At 47.4% G+C, this 20,322-nt stretch overlaps 2 protein-coding genes across 13 annotated transcripts in view; both read left to right on the forward strand.

Moving 5' to 3' along the window:
- cbfa2t3 (CBFA2/RUNX1 partner transcriptional co-repressor 3) overlaps positions 1-17,540 on the forward strand; it is a 156,586-nt gene extending 139,046 nt beyond the window's left edge. For 8 of the 12 annotated variants that reach the window (XM_088370118.1, XM_088370120.1, XM_088370119.1 and 5 more), the window contains 11 exons: positions 4,046-4,201; positions 5,682-5,923; positions 5,999-6,088; positions 6,685-6,866; positions 8,100-8,383; positions 8,925-9,010; positions 9,996-10,281; positions 10,467-10,535; positions 11,047-11,100; positions 12,451-12,641; positions 13,450-17,540. In XM_088370118.1, the coding sequence (XP_088226244.1) occupies positions 4,072-4,201; positions 5,682-5,923; positions 5,999-6,088; positions 6,685-6,866; positions 8,100-8,383; positions 8,925-9,010; positions 9,996-10,281; positions 10,467-10,535; positions 11,047-11,100; positions 12,451-12,641; positions 13,450-13,806 (1,971 nt within the window). In that variant the 5' untranslated portion in view covers positions 4,046-4,071 and the 3' untranslated portion in view covers positions 13,807-17,540. The remainder of the gene's footprint in view (positions 1-4,045; positions 4,202-5,681; positions 5,924-5,998; positions 6,089-6,684; positions 6,867-8,099; positions 8,384-8,924; positions 9,011-9,995; positions 10,282-10,466; positions 10,536-11,046; positions 11,101-12,450; positions 12,642-13,449) is intronic. The other 4 variants (XM_088370113.1, XM_088370115.1, XM_088370111.1 and 1 more) reach the window with 4 other exon arrangements.
- Positions 17,541-18,104: 564 nt separating this feature from the next.
- pabpn1l (PABPN1 like, cytoplasmic) lies at positions 18,105-20,310 on the forward strand. Its single transcript, XM_088370125.1, has 6 exons — positions 18,105-18,304; positions 18,687-18,828; positions 19,136-19,203; positions 19,343-19,449; positions 19,532-19,619; positions 19,702-20,310. Exons 1-6 carry the CDS (start codon positions 18,233-18,235, stop codon positions 20,029-20,031), a joined length of 807 nt encoding a protein of 268 aa, XP_088226251.1. The 5' UTR covers positions 18,105-18,232; the 3' UTR covers positions 20,032-20,310.
- Positions 20,311-20,322: the final 12 nt, after the last annotated feature.

A 20,322-nucleotide genomic window follows, 5' to 3' on the forward strand; every position in this document is an offset into this window, starting at 1 on the left:
ATCGGAGAGCGGGAAGGAAGTCTGATCCCGTGTCGGAACGTGGCGGCCAGAGGCAAAGCTCTCAGCTGGCAAAATTAGGCTCACAGCTGAAGAAGATGAGCCGGAGCAGAAGCAAAGCTGAGCGGCATGTCGTCCTTTGCACCTCCTTCTGTGTGCTTTCTCCACTATATTTCTGCCCCCCCCCCCCTTTCCCCTCCGCTCTCCGTGGCAGCTGTGCTGGTGATGGCTGTGTGCCCACGGTGCAAGCTGGCTGCGGGGTCCCAGGTGGCCCTCATGACAGTTATTGATGTTCAGGTGTTCAAGTCTTCTCACGCAGAGAGCCCGGAGCCGCACACAAACATGCTGCTTGAGCTTAACTTCATTTGCCTCCAAATTGGAAAGCAAACCAAAAGCCTGGGTGTCTGTTTTTGGGTGCCGACGACATCGTGTGATTGTGAATATTTATCCAGTCCAGCTCAAATAAATCTTTTCTACGATCCAGATGCAAGAGCATTTTCTAAACGTTAGTGTGGCAGTAGTACCAACTGCCACGCTAACACACTCCAGATGTGTCTGGCTCACCAAGAAGTTGTTCTTGGCCCAGCCTACCGTCACTAAATGTCGCAAATACTTTCCTTTATTTAGAAATGACTCTGAAGAAGGAGGTGCAGATGGACGGGGAGGGGGCAGAAGATGAAAGCTGAAATAAATGATAGGCGGAGGAAGAGGAGGGATGGAGAATGACACAAGAAGTGGAGGGAGGAGAGGTGAGGGAGTCAGCTCAAGTCGAACATCTGGATTTTATTAGCAGCCGTTGGGAAAATGTGAAAAGGAAGTTTTTTTTTTCCTCTCTCGCGTCTGCAGCGGCGATGCGCCGCGCATAAGCACTTCACTGGCGACGAGAGGAGCCAGACCTTCCCAAAGGAGAACAGATGCTCGCTAGAACTTCAATACAATTACATCAATAACAGCTTTTGCAGATCGCAGCTCAAGATACCTGCAGCTCGCATCGACACACAAACATCTCTTCTACCCTTAACCCACAATCAATTTCCCTTCACCCATGCTCTCATTTTTTTTTTTTGGTTGCCAAGGCACCCACCAAATTGGATATCTGCCGTCGAGCTACCCATCCGAGCTGAAAATCTCGGATGGCTTCTGTCAACGCCACGTAGCTGCTTGTTTTCTGTCAACCTTCTTGTTTGCAGCTCTTCTGCCAACATATGTTCGATGCATTTGTGCGTGTGCGCACCCACAACACTGCACAGCCTATCATTAGTCCCGACTCAAAGGCCTGTGAGCTCTAAATCAGCTCAGGATGAAACAGAGTCCGGATCTGTCTGAAGGGGCCAAATTGGTACAGACACAAATAAACAAATCTTATGATTAGCCGTACAGAGAAAACATGTGTTCTTCCTATACATTGTTAGTCAGCAGATGGGCCGCCATTTTTTTTTTTTCCTTTAATGGAGGAAATCAGGCAGATAGTTCAGTATTAGAAAAGGGGTGCCGCAGTATGTGCGAATTGGAGGTCCGCCGGCTGCAAAGTCCGTGTTTTGATACGAAGGCCTGGTGGGGGTCTGCGGGCCAGAGGCTCAGGCTCTGTTTGTGCGGACTCCTCGGCGGCTTCATAGGGAACAGATGTGGGAAGGGAAGGCGGCCGGGCAGCCAGCCAGAGCAGCTGGGAGAAATTAAAAACAACAGCATTCCTGGAGACTGCATGGGCGAATTACAGTGGGAAGGAGGGAGGGGGGGAGGGAGAGTTTAGGGCTGTGCGGTCACTGACAAGAGTCTCCGCGGACTTTCAGCCATTGAATAGACAGGAGGATGTAAAGAAAGTACTTTGCGGCCGTTCGCGCCAGCTAATAAGTTGCAGCTGTGTTTCCATCGAACAAGACGCACTCCAAGATGGCCGCCCATCGATGCAATCAGACCATCAAAAGACGCTCGTTTGTTGACATTTTATGTTAGGCAAGACGTAAGACGACGGATGGCGTCCCGTTGCGGCGATGTGTGTGCATCTGCTTTTTTTACACGTTAGCCGCTTCTGGTGTGTCGTTTCATCTGTTTCATCACGGCACAAGGGGGAGAGCAGCAGATCATTTGAAAGAAGATCTTTTTGGGTGAGCAAACTTTTAGGCCAGATTACATCAAAGGTGCAGATGTGCCGAAAGTCAAGAGAGCCAGGCGCAAATTGTTGTTTATTTTTACGTTCGTCGTCAGCGCAGGACTGACGGCGACACATCTGCTTCCTCTTAATGGGGGCTCAGAGAAAGGGGGGGGGGTTATGGTCCAGACCTGGATTTAACCGTCTCACCTTAGCTGCTATATCTATTTTTTTCTGGCCCTTCTGCTTGCTCTGCAAGTGTTTCGTCCTTCAGCGCATGGTACGGCGCGAGCACAGATGGCCGCAGATGGGCTTGCAGACCGAGCAGACTTCCTAATGTATTAAAAAGTGAAATCCCTCGCCTGGTGTGTATGTGTGAGCCCTGTCCCTGTAGCTGTTCAGATTATACAGCTGTCTGTAATCCCACAGAGGGAGTAAACAGACTCGGCAGCCCCCAACCTTATCTTCTGTCTCTCTTATTTTACGCTCTTGTCCCACAGAAAGTCAAGAAAGCAAACTGGCCTCTAGAATTTCTTCACAGTCTCAGCGAGGTGCATTGAAGACGCACACACACTGTGCACGTTTCATTGAGTGACAGTGCACATTTAATCAAAGAGGAGGTTTTACTAGGCCATATGGCGGCCTCCCCACAGGAAACTTTGTCAGCACGGGTGGCTTGTTTATGTGCTCGGGCTTCTTTTAGACCAGAATATCTGCATCTATTTATACCGGCCGCCATCTTTAACCTTGTGTGTTTATGTTGAGAGCTTGCCCTTCGTGCTTTTGAGGATCGCCGTGTCGGTGACCCCGATACGGCATTACGCCGCCGCGACGCTCTTTAAATACAAACGCCAACTGCTGAAGCTTCTCTGCGACCTCCTCAAAAAAAATCAAAAAAAAAAAAACAGAAGCATACTGGGGGTGTTGTTGATTAAATCTATAGAAAATCAAAAATACGGCCAATCAATCATAATTGCTCTGTGATGAAAATCAGTTTTATGAAGGAGCTTTTTTTTCTTGTGCTGCCTGCAAATATCACACTTACTGCTTGCTGTCGGCTTTACGCGCCGCACCTGGCTGGAAGCCGTGCAAGCCGTGCAGCTCGCAAGCTGTTCGAGTCAGGTTATGAACATCTGCTTCCAGAAACTGAAAAGGGCAAGTATGGAGGAAAAACACTCTCTGCCCATGCGTGGCAAACAATAATGGCATAATGCCGAGCAAACTTTATTTGATGATATTTAAGATTCCTGGAGAAATGAAGGAAAGTGGCAATTGTGTCAGCATCATTCAATCATTGGCTCAGCCCAACCCTGCTGCAAATCAATGAAGTCGTTGCGTAACTCCATAGGTGTGCAGACATCCCCAAGTTTTCTTCTGGTGGTGTGCAGCCACGCCATGCCATCTATTTGCTCGCCACCAGCCAGCCTTGCTCTTGCCTTGTTTGGTCCTCTGGCAGAGGACGGCCGAGCGTCTGGTCGCGGGGATGGAGCCTCTCCTGAAAGTCAGTCCCCAATGATGGACAGCAGCAGATCCAGCTGCACTTGTCACTGGCAGTCAACTTGGCTGTCTGAAGCGCCGACGAGAGGGGACAGCCGCGCCGTGTGTGTTTGTGTGTGTGGGTGGGTGCCATAGGTTAGATTGGAGGGGCACTGATTGGGATGTCAGAGCTACACGGTGTGTGAAGGAGAGTGGCGGGGGGGGGTCAGCAGCAGCTGAGTGGGTGAGCAGGTGTTACTGTATGTCTCCCAGGCCTGTGTTTCTTCAAGCCAACAGAGACACAATACACATTTGAGGCCATTTCCACACCGTGCATCGATTTGCTTGGGCTCTTCCCGTGCGGCTTCTGTTCCTTGCAAACTGGGCTCCCGGGTGACAATGTCAGCGCCGGCCTTTGTTTTCTTTTCTAATCACCGTAGTGCTCCATCTTGATCTGTTTTATTTGTCCCCGCTTCTCGCCAGGTAGCAGAGTGCCGACGGTTGGAACAATGCCAGATTCACCTGCGGATGTGAAAAGCCAGCCCAGGTCCACCCCGCCAACCATGCCTCCTCCACCCCCGGCAGTCAACCAAGCAAGCAGTCGTAATGCTTCTTTCACCCCCACCACCAGTAAATCAAGTAAAAAACGTCTCTTTTTTTTATTTATTTTTTTATTTAATTTATATTCGTATATTTATATTTTTATTATATTTACTTAAATAATAATGATATATTTGATTTATTTATTATTATATTATATATTTATTATTTTATTATATTTATATGTTTTTTGCGTTCATTTACAATCATTCCCAGCTGGGGAGGCTTGTGGCTTTTGTTTCTGTTTTGCTTCGTGCTCAACGACCACGTCGGCAAGCGATAAATTAAGCATGTGCAAGACAAAAAAAAACCTCAAGCAGCTTTTTACGGGAATACAGGAGTTTGTGGAAAGCATTGTAAAAAATAATAATAGCAACACATTTGGGATTTGCTTTTTTTTTTCCATAGCTAATGCAAGCCTAGCACAAAGCACGGTTGAAATCTGCGCAGGGGTGGCCTAGACCAAGGTTTGGTATTTTCATGGCGCAGTTAAACATGGGTGTTTGGCGCCGTTGTGGGTGTGAACACAGCCGGCGTGATTCAAAGCGGATCAAAAACTGATTCTCCACGCAGGACGTACGAGGCTGCAGGCAGACCTCCACGAGCGGATGGTTTGGGAGATCTGTCAAGTGGGCACAAGTTCTCGTAGCCGTATCTATTCTCAGTGCGTGTGTATGACATCAGCGTTGGAACGCACTTGTGTCAAGAGATCCTCCACAATGTGTGCTTCCTAGCAGTTCTGCAGACCGAGTGTTGACGCTACTTGAGCGTGGAGTGTGCTCCTCGGTGGGCGTGTCTTTTGTTCCGCTAAATTGTTGACAAGAGTCTCTGAGTGCTTGTGCGCCGGCGGCGGCGTGTGCGCACATGTGTGTGTGTTCTTCACCAGCTGGTAGCAGACTAGGTGGCAGGGCAGAGGGCATCAGTCAACCCGGCCTTGCTTTACTTTCCTCCCCATATAGCAATGTGGGGCCGTGTTCTTTCACCTGTTGCGAAGTACCGCTAATGGCGTCGCGCGCCGCTAGCTAGCTTGTTTTCCGAAAGCAGAAAAGGAAGCTCGGCATGTTTGCGGACATTTTGTAAGGCTTCAAATACGTGCGCGTGAACGTTGATGCGATTGCGAACCTCCGAGCCGCAAATCTGTTTTCAGATGGCCAACATGTGCGGCGCCGCATTTAGCTACACACCTGCCACTGGAATAAAAGTAACACAGACTATTTTTGGCACCTCATTTACAAGTTCCTCTTATAGTTGTGTCCTAGTGAGTGAGTCGGTAGGTGGGGGGAGAGTTGGGGGAACAGGGCAAGCAAAATAGACTGACACGAAAGCAGGTGGCCGCAGAGGGGAATCAAATGGTGACACTTGTGAGACAGCTGCACTTTGCACAAAAACACACATCGTGGTGAGAATACTGTGAGGTGCTTGCGTGAAATCTTTCATCCAAACGTCAGCCCCCCAGATGTCGTGGATGCCCCCTCAAAAACGAGTGACCTAATTCCCCCCTTTCTGTCTGTTTGTGCAGTGCTAAACGGGAGCAGCCACTCTCCCACGTCGCTGAACGGCGCCCCGTCCACTCCCAACGGCTTCAGCAACGGGCCGGCCATGTCGTCCACGTCGTCGTTGTCCAACCAACAGCTCCCGCCGGCCTGCGGCGCCCGCCAGCTCTGCAAGCTGAAGCGCTTCCTGACGACCTTGCAGCAATTTGGCAACGACATATCGCCGGAGATCGGAGAGCGGGTGCGCAGCCTGGTCCTGGGGCTGGTGGTAAGTTTGCCAGGGATTTATGTCACCCAAATGTTTGGGGGGGAAAAAGGCTCAAGGGTTTTGTTCTTGTTCTAGAACTCCACACTTACCATTGAAGAGTTTCATTCCAAACTTCACGAAGCCACCAACTTCCCTCTGAGGCCTTTCGTCATTCCCTTCCTGAAGGTAAATATAGCGTGCACAGGTGTGCGTCTGTTTATATATTTAGCGCTGGCCCGGATTCTACGGCCTGCACATTCCTACATTACTGGAGGGCTCTCCTCTATGAACATATGCAGCTCAAATTCAATTTTTTTTTATTTACCCTCTCTCTGACCTAAAGGTGTTGCTCATAACTTTTTTTGTTGTAGCTAATCTAACCTGAGAGATGAACCAGGCAGTGTTTTGTGTCGGTAGAGAGTAGATTATTAAGGTGAAGGTCCAGGGGTGTGTGTGTGTGTGTGTTTGGGTGTCGTGCATCCTTGTGGGCGGCCATCGGCCACATCTGGGACATTGCAGCAGTCTGTGTTTTGTCAAGCACACACGTCTGCCAGAGTTATTTGACAGCGCTAATACACATCCACAACACACACCTCGGAGGGAGACACATGGCAGAGGAATGTGTCAAGAGATCTGTCTTATCTCATTGTGTCTCTTCATCTATCACTCCCTCTTCTTTCACTCTTTTCACTGCCTTATCTGGCTTTTAGTCTCTCTCTCTCTCTCTGGCTCTCTCTCTCTCTCTGTGACTCACTTTAATGAGTGTTTTCATTTTGTTCCAGGCAAACCTGCCTCTGCTGCAGAGGGAGTTGCTGCACTGTGCCAGGCTGGCCAAGCAGACGCCGGCACAATACCTGGCCCAACACGAGCAGCTCCTTCTGGACGCCAACGCCAGCTCGCCGCTCGATTCTTCCGAGATCATGTTGGAGATGAACGAGCATGGCAAGAGAAGGACCCCTGACAGGTGATGAACCATTTCGGAAGCCAGCGGGAGGCTATATGTACTGTCTGTCTATCCATCCATCCATCCATCCATCCATCCATCCATCCATCCATCCATCCATCCATCCATCCATCCATCCATCCATCCATCCATCCACCCATCCACCCATCCAGCCACCCATCCATCATCCGACTTCTGGGGAACAAAACGTTTTGTGTTTTGCTTTATTTGCTCCTCGGTGGATGTGACACATCTTTCCAAATCGTCCATGTTTTCTGCATGTGAAATCCCTGACTTAGTCAATGTCTCACTCTGGCCCTTTAAGTGCATGACCTGCAGGCTCCCAGCAGCTGTCCATATGTGTCCAGATGGTGATGTGCTGACCGTAACACTGAACACATCCTCCGTGGGGTGAGGGGAGGTGGTTTGGATGGGACTGTAATCCGCACACCTCCGCCTCCCGACCTCTTGCCTTATGCACAGCGGGCCCGGCTCGCTCGGGGGAGGGAGGCGGGCGGGGCGGGGGGGTGAATCGGCCGCGCCAGCTGTTCGTATGATTTGTCGCTCGCCAGAGCCGAGGATGTGTACGAGTATTGCCGGCACGCTGAAAATACACACGGATAACCGCCGTGCACGTCTATTACACGCCGCCGTCAAGCATTGCTTGGCCTTTGACTGATTCCCATCCGAATGCCTGAAAGATTAATATCAACACTCCACTTTAAACGGAGCAGATGGCCGCAAAACGGCCTCACTCACGCACACACACACACACACACACACACACTGGGTTAAACAACTCCTACACGCCGTCTCTAAACATCTGCCGCACGATCCGCGTTTGGTCCATATTGCAGCCCGAGTTGAAGAATAGTTGCAATCTTCAGATGAAACGCTGGAGACGCTCGGACTTGGCTTTGTTTGCCGCATATGGCGTGCAGCTGGGCGCCGCCGCCGCCGCCACTGTAACTGAACAACAAGCGTCTCTCCACGGGAATAGCGTTCATGCAAGCGTGGGAGTTGTCCAATTTACAGTATTGACAGAGTTTGCTGGAGCTTCAGCATCCAAGCAGCTGCAAGTGGCTGGAAAAAAAAAAAAAAACACTTGACAATCACGTCAGCTCTCTTTGTGTGTTTCATTTACCCTGAAGGATTAGCCAAGTCATATTGCAATTACTTGAACGATATCAACGCTGGTGTGCTTGGACGGGTGTCCTGCTTTGCTGTGGAGTTCAACATCTTCTTGCTCCACAGGACCAAAGACTCTTCAGAGAGAGATGGCTTGCACCCGGAGCACCTTGCTAAAAGGCCCTGCACCATCAGCCCCAGCCAGCGCTTCAGTCCCAGCACAGGCCTCCCTGCTCACCCACCTCCCAACGGCCTTCCCACGCACCCTCCCAATGGCCTGCCTCACCCACAAAACCCTCAAATGGGCCCTCAGCACTACCGCTTGGAGGACATGGCGCTGGCACATCAATACAGAGACGCTTACAGGCATAATGAACACAGAGACGGTCGAGAAAGACATCGGCAGACAGGTACGGCGCCTTCGTCGAGGAGTTTATTACTGGATTGGGGGGGGCAGGAACAATGACCAGTTGTCAGTCCACTGTGTTAATCCTCGTGGCCGTGCGGCTATATAAAGCCCCCGGCCATACATACCCGTGTGCTACAACTGTGGCAACTATATATGCCTTCCGACTGCTTTAGCCCGAGAGAAAGAAAGACACACATTCTCAGCCAAAGTGTCCCCTTGATGAGTCTCAAGTTCATTATTTTACTATATTATATTATATTATATTATATTATATTATATTATATTATATTATATTATATTATATTATATTATATTATATTATATTATATTATATGAATATAAAGTATCTATCTAGCTAGCTAGCCAGATAGCTAGCCAATATGGCGGCTCTGTGATAAGGTGACTTTGGCTCATGTTGGGTGTTCTGGAAAAGCTCCTGCAATCCAGCATGCCGGACCACATTTGTTGAAATGTTTACAAAACCTCCCTGCGACTTTGAATGCCGTTGACCGGATTGAAAATCTTCTGCGTTTCTGTCACAGCAATGCACGGAGCCCGCCAAGAGGAAGTGATCGACCACCGTCTAACAGATCGAGAGTGGGCAGAAGAATGGAAGCATCTCGATAATGTAGGCATTTTGCAAACAGTTTGACAACATTTAGCTTCGGGAAAGCATTAGCGCACACATCCACCAGACGCACACACATACACAGTCAGGCAAAGAAATAGGGCCCCAGATGGAGCCCGGGACCCAGCAGAGAGCAGCTCCAGCTGGGCAGAGCAGCTGAGACAAGAGCTGCAGTCATGGAGAGAACCGGCCAGGCTTGGACCCCTGCCAAATTAGAAACACTTCGCTGAAATAAATATAGCTCACCGAGAGGAGAGGAGAGGAGAGGGGAGTGACGGGTGCAGAGCGACCGACCGACCAACGGCACGGCAGCAGAGCCAACGTGGATAATGTGAAAGGACCCAATGTTGAACATGTTAAAGCCATTTAGTGGAGTAGCAAAGGGCGGCGACGCTACAATGAGACGGGGGAAAAGAGAACTGAAAGAAAATCTGGCAGCAAATGGAGCAGAAGGCTGGAAGGAATTCGCTCAACCTTTTCATCTGTAGTCCAGCTGTTCCGTTGTTATTATTGCAGCGCGCTCACAAATTCTAAATCACTAACTAGCACATGGGCAACAACTGAGGGGAACTTGCAAATTACAATGACTGACCGTTATGAAATGAAAAACAAAAATATAGGCCGTATTTTCATAGCACTCATTGCAAATTAGGCTGTATTTTAAAATTTTGAATTAAATACAATTTTAAATTTATTTAAATATTAATGTATTTCATGTTAAAATTCAATTTAAATTATATAATAATAATATAAATATATTCATTTAAACATTTCTGTAACGCTCATTGCAAGTTGGGCTGTATTTTAAATGTTTTAATTAAGTTTTAAATTTATTTAATTAATTTATTTCATTTCAAAATTAAATTTAGATTAAATTTTAAACTTTATTTAAATTTACTGTATTTAAATTTGAACGTACAAAATAACAATGCCCTGATTGAAGTTGTTATTCCTAATAAATATTCATCTCCATTATTCCCATCAGCTGCTGAACTGTATCATGGACATGGTGGAGAAGACGCGTCGCTCTCTGACGGTGCTCCGCCGCTGCCAGGAGGCCGACCGGGAGGAGATGAATCATTGGATCCGGCGCTACAGCGACGTGGAGGAGATGAAAAAAGGTGGGAGCAACGGCCAGCACTGCCTTCCTCCTCCTCCTCCTCCTCCTCTTCCTCCTCACCACAACTCGTCCTCCAACACAGCTAGCAGCAGTGAGGCAGTGGCCAAAGGAGCTTCCTCGGCTGCTGAAAGGCAGACAGGCAGACAGACAGGTAGACAAACACACATGTTTTGGCACGTGTAGCAAGGTAGGGCCCCTTTTTAGGATGCTGCCGAGCTTTACGTTTCGGAGGGAACTTTAACGTAGCGTAAAACGTGAGGTCATCCTCACGTGATATTTTAGGGTTACGTGCAAAGTACCTGTGCGTTATTGATTGTCTGTCTGTGTGCGTTTCAGAGATCCACAGAGACTTTCTACACAGGCCTCCATCGGGATACCTGCCAGAGGAAATCTGGAGAAAAGCTGGTAAGAACCTCAGCATCTAACAAAAGCCTCCCATAAGCGACACCATCATACATCTCACCACCGAAGCCCGGGTCTTTCCACCAAATATCCAAATGGCTTCATGGCCACTGCTAACAAAATCACAACGTTAGCGGAGATGCTAACCATTTGGTGGAAACGTGGCTCAGAACTTTCGAGTCAGGTCGGTGAAGCGGGAGGATTGAAAGCTTCTGGCAAAATGCCTTCCATCTGTAACCCCTATGAAAGGCCACTGCAGTTAAGCTGCAGTGAAAATGCAGGCCGAGGCAAGCCACAGCAGCATTGATATCAATATTTAAAAATATAAATCCATACATTCAATTCAATCTCCTTCATTTGGCTCCACCTTTGTCCAAAAAGGATTTTTACCATGTCCTTAATCTCCGTGGAACAAAGACGCTGCTGCTGTTGGCCAAAATATTGCGCTGCATTTTCACCCGCAGAAAAAAAAAAAAAAAAAAGTCAATTTTAACTGCAGTTGTTTTTCATACAGGCACTACAAGCATCCCGCTTTCGCCAGCGCTAAAGCACCTCCAAAACAAGCAGGGTGAGTAACGTGTCTCACTCACAGCAGCATCTTGCCTTGCCTTGCCTTCACTGTGTGTTTGTGTTGTGTTTGCTAGTCTGCCCCGCCCCCTTTTCATTCGAAACAGACTTTCCTCTGATCCAGATTTCAGGATCTGGTCTGTGGAAAAACTTGGCAAATCCCTGCGGAATTATAACGTTAATACCGCCGCTGCCCCTGTGTTTTTCATTAAGTGCTAATTGCCCTAGCATCTGCTATGTACTCTCCTTGATAAGAATTAATTAAATTTGCAAACTTATCTCGGTGGTGCATACATTAGGCCTGATAATTGAGATTGAGATAATGCAGATAATGCTTGAGGGATAAAAGGGGGGGGGGATGAAGTGGAGGATGAAGGAAATGTGAGGATGAGGCAAAGCACTGAGACGCGTCTGACTTAATGTGTTGACGTGAAAATGCAAATTGCGAGAGTGTGTGGAGAGTGCTACTTGACTGGAGGAATTCAAAAAAGGCAGCAGTGTCGATTACAAACAGGATTACCTTTGTGCTTGGGATGGAAAGGTGGAATCTTTCATAGCTGAAAATATCTTGCATGATGGAGGAATTCAAATCAAAAGCAGATTTGCCTATTAACTCATTCAGTGCCATTGACGATTGCAGATAATGCTTGAGGGATAAAGGGGGGGGGTGAAGTCAAAGATGGGTTCATATGTATGTTTGGTGGCCCATTAGCATCCAGCCCAAGAGTGAGCAAACAACCAAAGAGTAAGACCTACACAGCATGCGAGGTGTATTTTTCAAACCATCTGCTTCCTCCATGCAGAAGAACTTTGGATGTCAAATATCCATGAAGATCTTAACACAAGACATCTCCACAAAAAACTATTGCTATTATCTTGGAAGCATAGAAAATGTCTTTCACGGGGAAGCACACGCTCCATCTCGACGCCAGAGTTTCTTTTGTCCAAATATTGTGCTGTAACCGCCTCGTCTTTGTTATTGAATATTTCCTGGAAGTACGCACAACAATGTCGAGTACGGCGAGCATTGTCGCGATGATGAGCATTTACAACACACTGGAATGTGTTGGAGATGCTTGGAGCCTGCGGATTTGTTCGTGGAACGGGCAGGAACGGAATTCCATGATGGCGGCTCAACAGCCAAGCTGGTGACAAAACTTTGGAGGCATCTGCTGTGCGAGGCCAGATTGTGTACATCGCCGACTGTCTGGATGTTCCTCATTTCTGGCTTCAACTTTTTTTCGCTCTCGGATGGCGTGCATCTGTTAGCCAAGAGATGACAAAACAGCGGCTTAAGAAGTGACGGCGGAGGCCCTAACGCGACTCTTGTCTTTCCCTTTTGCTTTTTCAGAGGAAGCCGTGAACGAAGTCAAGCGGCAGGCCATGTCGGAGCTCCAGAAGGCCGTGTCGGATGCGGAGAGGAAAGCTCACGAGATGATTTCGGCAGAACGCTCCAAAATGGAACGAGCCCTGGCCGAGGCCAAGAGGCAAGCCTCCGAGGATGCACTTACGGTCATCAACCAGCAGGAGGACTCCAGTGAAGTGAGTACCACAGACAGCAACAGCTTCACTTTTTGCGTAAGAGGAATACAGATGGACCAAATTACGAGCATTTTTATTATTATGTTTTTTTTTGCATGTTAATTGTAAGTCAGGGTTTTCGTCAACAACAAAAATATGACACGCTAACAAAAGAATTGTTTTTCCTCTTTATATAATCATTTTTTTTTTTTTATATCTGTTTTTCCTCTTTATATAACCACTTTTTTTTTTCAATTTTATTTGTTTTTTGTCTTGGTTTTATTTTTTAAATTCACACAACAAACTTTGTGCTCTTACCTAGAGGCAAAATTAAATTGATTTGCCTATTTTGAGCCTTGCCAAACCGAATTACGAGCGGTCGCAGTACAAATAAAAAACAGCTTTTGACATGAATTCTTGGAGGTGCGATGTCACGATTGAAAGCGGGACTGAGGCTGGCTCCCTCCCAGTTTTGCGAAAGGCTACATTATCACCATCAGCCTCTGACATTCAGCTCTTGGCTCTGGAGTCGCACGGCCACGGAGCCATCACGGCTGCGGAAGCAGTCCAGTTGTTTGTCTAATAATGGCAGACAGCCCCAGATGGGAAGAGCAGGCTGCCAGACTGAGGCCATTCCGGAGCAGATGACCACCACCTGCTGGTGACTCCAGCCAGAGCCGACTTCAAACATATCCACCGTGTAAATAGATTTAGCGGGAAAGCCGTAAATCGAGTTCCAAACACACGAGCGTGCGACGGCGTTACGTCTGGGAGAGCAAAAGAGACTTATTTTTATCAACCGTCTGTCTCTCTCCCACTGTCTCACCAGAGTTGCTGGAACTGCGGGCGGAAAGCCAGCGAAACGTGTAGCGGCTGCAACACGGCTCGCTACTGCGGCTCCTTCTGCCAGCACAAAGACTGGGAGAGGCACCACCACGTCTGCGGTCAAGGCCTGCAAGGGCTTCCGGGAGGCGGCGCCGTTCCCCTCGGCACCTCGGCTTCCGGCGCGCCCCCTGCCCACTCAGAGGGCGCCCCGCCGGGTCCGCTGGCGCTGGCGGGTCAGAGCGGCGTGGCGGCCGGCGGCGGCGGCAGCATGTCGGCCAGCCCCAAGGAGAGCAGTTCGAGTAGCGCCTCTCGCTCCACCACTCCGGCCACGCCGGCGCTGCTCGACGCCACATCTCGCTGACGTTCCGTCCCGTCCCCTGGTAGGACAAAACCAAACTGAGGAATCTTCATCTCACCTTGACCCCCTTCCCCCCCCCTTGCTCCTTTCAAAGTTCTCAAGTCTGCCTTTTGCATATGGTGGCTTTGGCATTCAGTAAGCACAATGTTGATGAGCGACAGCAAGATATCGTAGCGTTTGCTGACCAGGATGTGCTCTTAAGTTGAGTGTTGAGGATGACAAGACCAATTAGCACTTCAATTCCCGAATAATTTTGCCCCAATGTGAGCACCCTGACCTGTTATATGCACTAACAGTCCCGTCTTCAAATGCTAACAGATAAGGATTTTTTTTTTTTTTTTTTGGTCAATGTCCTGCCGTTCCTCAGAAAACACAACGTAGTATTTATGGAACGTTTCTTTCTGGCTTTAAGGGAAAACCAAGAACAGTCCAAATATTCTAAATAAGAGAAACAAAGCGTGATGATAGTGACGTTTGTTAACCATCATGAAACGAAATGGAGTTTTAAACTGCTAACTACCTTGCTAGCGAGCCAAGAAAAATCTACGCCGGACTCACCTCTCGAAACCATTGTGAACCCAAATGAATTCAAAGATAAAAAAAAAAAACAACGTAATCCAAACCTTTGTATGACACTGCCAAAGTGAGTAAGTGATAGAGAAGCGCTCGTAACCAAACGCAAAGCAACATCATCTCCTCAGCAGCCAACCACAGAACGGAGGCTGCGCCAAGACTTGAGCGATCCTTCAGCGAGCCAACGGATGGACGTCAAACCCTCGCTGAAACGGACCGAGGCCTCGCCCCGATGAAATTTGCGAGCGGGATGCAAAACAAAAAAAGAGGCAACGGAAAAGCTACACGGAAATCAAGCGACCTAATGTAGCTACCAAAAACCTCCAGCAGAACACACACGAGCGTCGGATGTGTCTGTTTGGGTTCCTTTTCTTCTTTTTTAATCTCCAGCCGTGAGGTGATATTTCCCGTCACATTCACACACCTTTTTCCAAAGCACGATGAACAGAGCCAAGAGACGGACGGTGCAGACACTCCTCTTTTTCTACCTCCCTTCCTCCCCAAACACCTGACTTTTTGACCCTCCCCTCCTCTCTCCCCCACCCCGCCTGCTTTGGCGTGAACATCGGAGCAGGACAGCCTGGACAAGGGATGGAACCTGCTTGTAGATATTTTTCTCTCCTTCGCTCATTTTGTGGATCCTTTTTCTGTTTCGTTTGCTTACTTTTGGTTTTGGTCACCACGGGGGACCGAGCAGTGAGGTGCGGGCGAGGACGTTTGCCCCCACCATCTACTCATTTGTTGTATCTATCTGATTGAGATGAACCCCCTCTTGTAGAATATTTTGTATGGCTCGCATTGTAAGACAGTGAGAGGACGGAGGTGCAATATGAAGAGAATTCAGCTACTGAATGGAACCTCAGCAACTGCCCATAGGGTGTCATATAATATAGATACATATAAATATATTTAAAGTAACATCAGTAACTTAATGTGAATGTACATAGTATTTAAAGAGGTCCAAAAATGTGTTTGCCAAATAACAGAAACCTTTAAAGTTTAATGTCCAGAATATGATTTTTCTCACAGTACATTTGTTTCTTCAATGTATCAACTGCTTTTTTCCCCCCTCTCGCTCTCTCTCTCTTTCTCTCTCTTTTTTAATAATAATAATTCAATGGCTTTTCTTCAGTGGCGTAGATGTAGGGGAAAGTACATTTTGACAGATCAAGTGTGCATGGACTGCATGACTTTCAGGAATCCGTGAATTAGGCTTTAATGAACGAACTGAAGATAAAGTCAAGAGATGTAATGATTCTTATCAAATATGGGGGAATATTTTCTGCGGGACGTACTACGTATTTTGCCCCCGCGGGAGGGGACCCGATTCATATAGCAAATTTAGCTCCATTTCTTGTTTCTATTGAGCGCTCATTTGGAATATTCAAATGAACTACAGCCAATATCAGAGGTTCATTTGACCCCCACTACGCTTTACAAGTATTTGGTTCTACTAAACACCATTTTTTTAAAGCCGATCCTGTGCAAAGAAGCTGCAACCTTTGGCTGCATCTGTGTGTAGCATTTTTTTGTCGTTATTGTATTTGCTACAAAATGGCCTCTGCGTTGACTTTGGCGACGCCAGAGCACTCCTCACTTGCTACCTCCTGAGACCATACAGCTAATCACCAGGAGATCTTCACCTGGACTTTGAAAAAGATGGGCTGAGTGCAGACGTAGCCGTCGCGCCGCTAGTATAACTAATATGCTAGCGGCGCGACCACTAACATAGCTAGGCTAGTATTTGCTTATGGATCGCCAAAGGCCTTGCCACCGTAATTGCGTCCGTCATTCGTGAGTGAAACTACAACCAAACATATCACTGAACCGCGTATTGACCGTGACGAGCCATTTTGTCATCCCAAACCAATAAAAGCGCAGACCAAAGTACTCCTGCATTGCCATAAAGCGGCTTTGATGCCAAACCAGATAGGACGAGCTTGGCGCTTCACTCCAGTTAACCAAAGTGTCTGAAATGCAAACAGTCCGAGAGCGAACCATTTCACTTTGGTCTCCCTTTGGACTGTTTGTATCTTCTAGCAGTTACAAAGCCTTGCAGAGATGAAACTCATGAATGGTGAGCATGTGGTCCAGTGTGAATAGTTTTATAAAAACGATTTTCCTTTTTTTCCCCGCCACCTCTTTTGTACTTGAAACCCTCCGAGCTTTAATAAACGACCACAGGCAAACGACTGACAGAGATATGTAGCGACGCTATCTGTGTTCACGTGCTGTGTGTGTAAACGATATCGGCATCAAACGAGCGTTACGGTGGCAAGTCCTTTCGAGCGCCCTCGTCTGCGATCAAGCCCTCCGAGAAACAAACCAAACCGAACAGACCGCTTGTAAATGACCAAAAGACAACCAAAAGCGATTTGCTTCCATTGTACTTGGTAGGGAAATGTTTTTTGTTTGAACATTAAGATTTTGTGAGGTGGATTATCAGGCGTGAAGCCAGATTCAGCAGACCCGGAGAGGATCTTAAATATCTTCATTGTGTCAAACAAATGAGATTGATCATTTTCTTTTCTCTGCACTCTGTGAAAAGAAACGGGCTCTGCTGTTGTGAACGCTTTTCAAGGCTCTCCATTTTACATCAGGCAGCGAAATGGAGCACCCGAAACCAGTAACAGTCACCGATGACGTCCGTCCGTCCGTCCGTCTCAAGGCTCAGCTCAAGTGATGGTGCGTCCTTCCAGGCACTGCTGAAGAGCCCGCTTGAAGGCTAACGTGAAAAAGGTCTGATACAGCACTTGTGTAAGCCCCGCCCCCCCTCCCCTCCGAAAAGTCATGGCTCAGGATGGTCCCATTTTGACCTTTACCTAGAATAAAAATGGGAGTGTCTGACAGCAGTCTATACGGTATTGTGCAATACACTATGACATGACGGAAAAAAAAAGTTGACTGAAACCCGGAAACACTTTCTTCTTTGTTTGATTTTCTCTCTCTTCAAGTTCCCGTTGCCGTTTTTAGATGAGGTAAAATGTGCCAGAGGAATTAAATTCTGATTTGTATTTATTTCTTGCATGCTTTCCTCCCTGTTGCTAATACCGCTCTTTAACTGTTCGCTCTGTTGGATGTGTGACGCTGTAAAACATTCTAATTCAGGTTATTGTCTGTGTTGAACAATGTAACTGTGTAATTAAAATATGACATGAAAGCTGTACTCGCTGCATTTTTACACTCATAAAATTATGTTTACTAAGCATTCACACGGCGTAATAGTTCAACTTAGTGAAGTTAGAACTTGGTGAAGTTATTATTTTAATTGAATGTACTGTTACATAACGGTGGGGGTGAATTATCAGAGCCGCTAATTCCACCCAGTAAAAAATTCTGGTTTATTTTACACAGTTGCAAGTAACCCAAAAACAAGGCACCCAAAACGTTTTTTTTATCTGAAATATGAATAATTATTCTTCACACTCGTGTAGGCCATGAATACATTTTAGCAGGTCTGCAGATTACAACTTTATTGGCAATTACACTGCATGGTCAACAGCAAAATTGCCCAATGTTATTAATCTGAAATTATTTGATATTGTCCCAGAAAAGACTAATTCTGATTTCAGGCAGTTCTTTTTTTATTTTATTTTACTTTTTGCAATTAATTTCATGGAGTCGGTCCCATGTTCCCTGAACTCCAGCCCGGAAGTTGATGGGTCCACGACGAGCTGTCAATCAACGCAACAAGTGACGTGCACGCGCGCAGCTGACGCTCTTTAAATCCAATCTAAGTCGACGTCACACATGACCTCACGACGTCAATCTGCTTCCGGGTTGACATAATTTGCGTGTGGCGTGCTAGCAGCCTACGGTGAGAGCTCTCGGGAGAAACCATGTTTTAACAATAAGCATGGCCGACAATCATCTGGAATACGCCTATCTCCAGGGACAGTCCATCGGGGAGCATCTCGCCGAGGACCCGGTGAGTGTGCCTTCATTAGCGGCGTGGAAAAGAGCCGCCGCTGTGGTGGTGGTTAATCGGACGCTAGCAGCTGCGTAGCAATGGCGCAAACGCCGGCACGTAACCGTTTAACAAGCTAGCTTATATTTAGCAGCGAGTAATAATGATCGGATTTTACCTGGAGGGTTCCATCTACATTTTTGATTAAAATAACTTGTTAAATGGCATAGTTGAACAAACGGTACACCTCCACGATCTCAGTTTGGCCTGTCACAAAATCCTGGATCCGCACATGGGCGCATCCATGTTTTCTGGACATCATGCATGTTTTGCAATCCTGGGACAAACATCTAATTTTTAAAAGCTCATGTTTACTTTGATGCTGTCGTTTTGTGTATGACAGGAGCTTGCTGCCATCAAGGCCCGCGTTCAGGAGCTGGAGATGGAAGAAGAGACTGAAAGAATGAAAGAGGAGGGAGTGGAAGAAGAGGAGGACAGGTGTGATGGCGAAGAGATGCAGCTGCTGACTGGCAGCCCCCGGCCTGGTGAGACGACCCATAATTTGATGTTTGTAAATAGAGGCTGTAGAAATTCAATGTTGTATTTTAGCCAGGTGTGCATCAGTGCAGCATTTCTAGCTAGCCGTGTGTGGCTAACACCTGGGACACTTCATGTGCTTCATCGCTGCCCAATGAGATGGAGTGGAAACCTTTTTTTTTTTTAAATTGCTTACTACCTTCAAGGTGGAAAGAGAGCCAATTGTTTTAAACTCTACAAGACATTATGGTGCATGCAATGCCTTCAATAAGCTTGAGTGATGTCATTCGGCAACCATTTGTTCTTTTGCCGCAGGCCCATTCTACAACATGACACCCGAGGAGAGAATAGATGCCGACAACAGGTCTATTTATGTCGGAAATGTAAGTTCATTGTACGGTTTTTTTATTTAGTTTTCCTCCTCATGCTTTTTTTGTCCAAATGCTAAACACAGCCGTAGACACTGAAATCTGAACTGTGGCAGGCTTTTAGGCCTTGTTGACACTCTGTTTCAAAACCCAGGTTGACTATGGTGCTACGGCAGATGAGTTGGAGATCCATTTCAATGGCTGTGGTCCCGTCAACCGCGTCACCATCCTCTGCGACAGGTTCTCCGGTCACCCCAAAGGGTCAGTCTAATGGTAACATGTTTTGAAACTCATGGCTGCAAAAAAAAAAAAAAAAAGTGTTGCTCATTCTGCTGTTTTCCAGCTTTGCTTATATCGAGTTCTCCGATCGCAACTCGGTGCAGAATGCCGTTGGCCTGCATGAGACTTTGTTCCGAGGACGAGTCCTCAAGGTGAGCATCCCCTTCACAATTTCTTTGGAAGCAAAACTTGCAACTCAACCTAACGACATACCTTGTGATTTTTACATCTCAGGTGTTGCCCAAAAGGACCAACATGCCCGGCATCAGCACCACCGACAGGGGCGGCCACAGAGGTGGCCATTCAAGAGGCAGGGGGCGGGGCTTCCAGCCACCCAGGGGCCAGCACGGCTCCCGGGGCAGGTTTCGCTACCAGTCGGCTCGACCGCAACAGCAGAACCCCCACCCGTACTACGGCGCACCCCCGGTGGGGAAGAGACAGTGGGGCCCAGTGGATTATCACGAACAGACGTCCAAACGCTACCCTTGTCTTCTCCTGGTCAGCTCACCGTCCGAGGAAATGGGAGCCGGGGTTAGCGGACAGCACTACCCGCAACAGCGCTAAAAAGCCCTTCGCCTGCTGCTCGTATGCAAAGTGGCTGTGGGAGGTTGAACTGATTTTTAAAAGGCTCTCTTGTTTTCTGCATCAGGTCTCGAGCTAGATTATTTCGAGCTTCTTGTTAAAATACACGATGGGGCGACGGTCCCGTCTTCATGCTGATGTGTCCTTCCATTTTTAGGAACTAATGCAAATGTATTGTTTGTGCTCTGTGTTTAAATCCTCCTCTGTTTAACTTATACATCCTTTGCTTTATGTGAACAAATAAAATGATGAGATGCTTCATTTGTATGAAGT

This window comes from Syngnathus floridae, chromosome 3 (genome assembly GCF_059516105.1).
Source record: "Syngnathus floridae isolate MCC-2025c chromosome 3, RoL_Sflo_1.0, whole genome shotgun sequence".
Classification (NCBI taxonomy): domain Eukaryota; kingdom Metazoa; phylum Chordata; class Actinopteri; order Syngnathiformes; family Syngnathidae; genus Syngnathus; species Syngnathus floridae.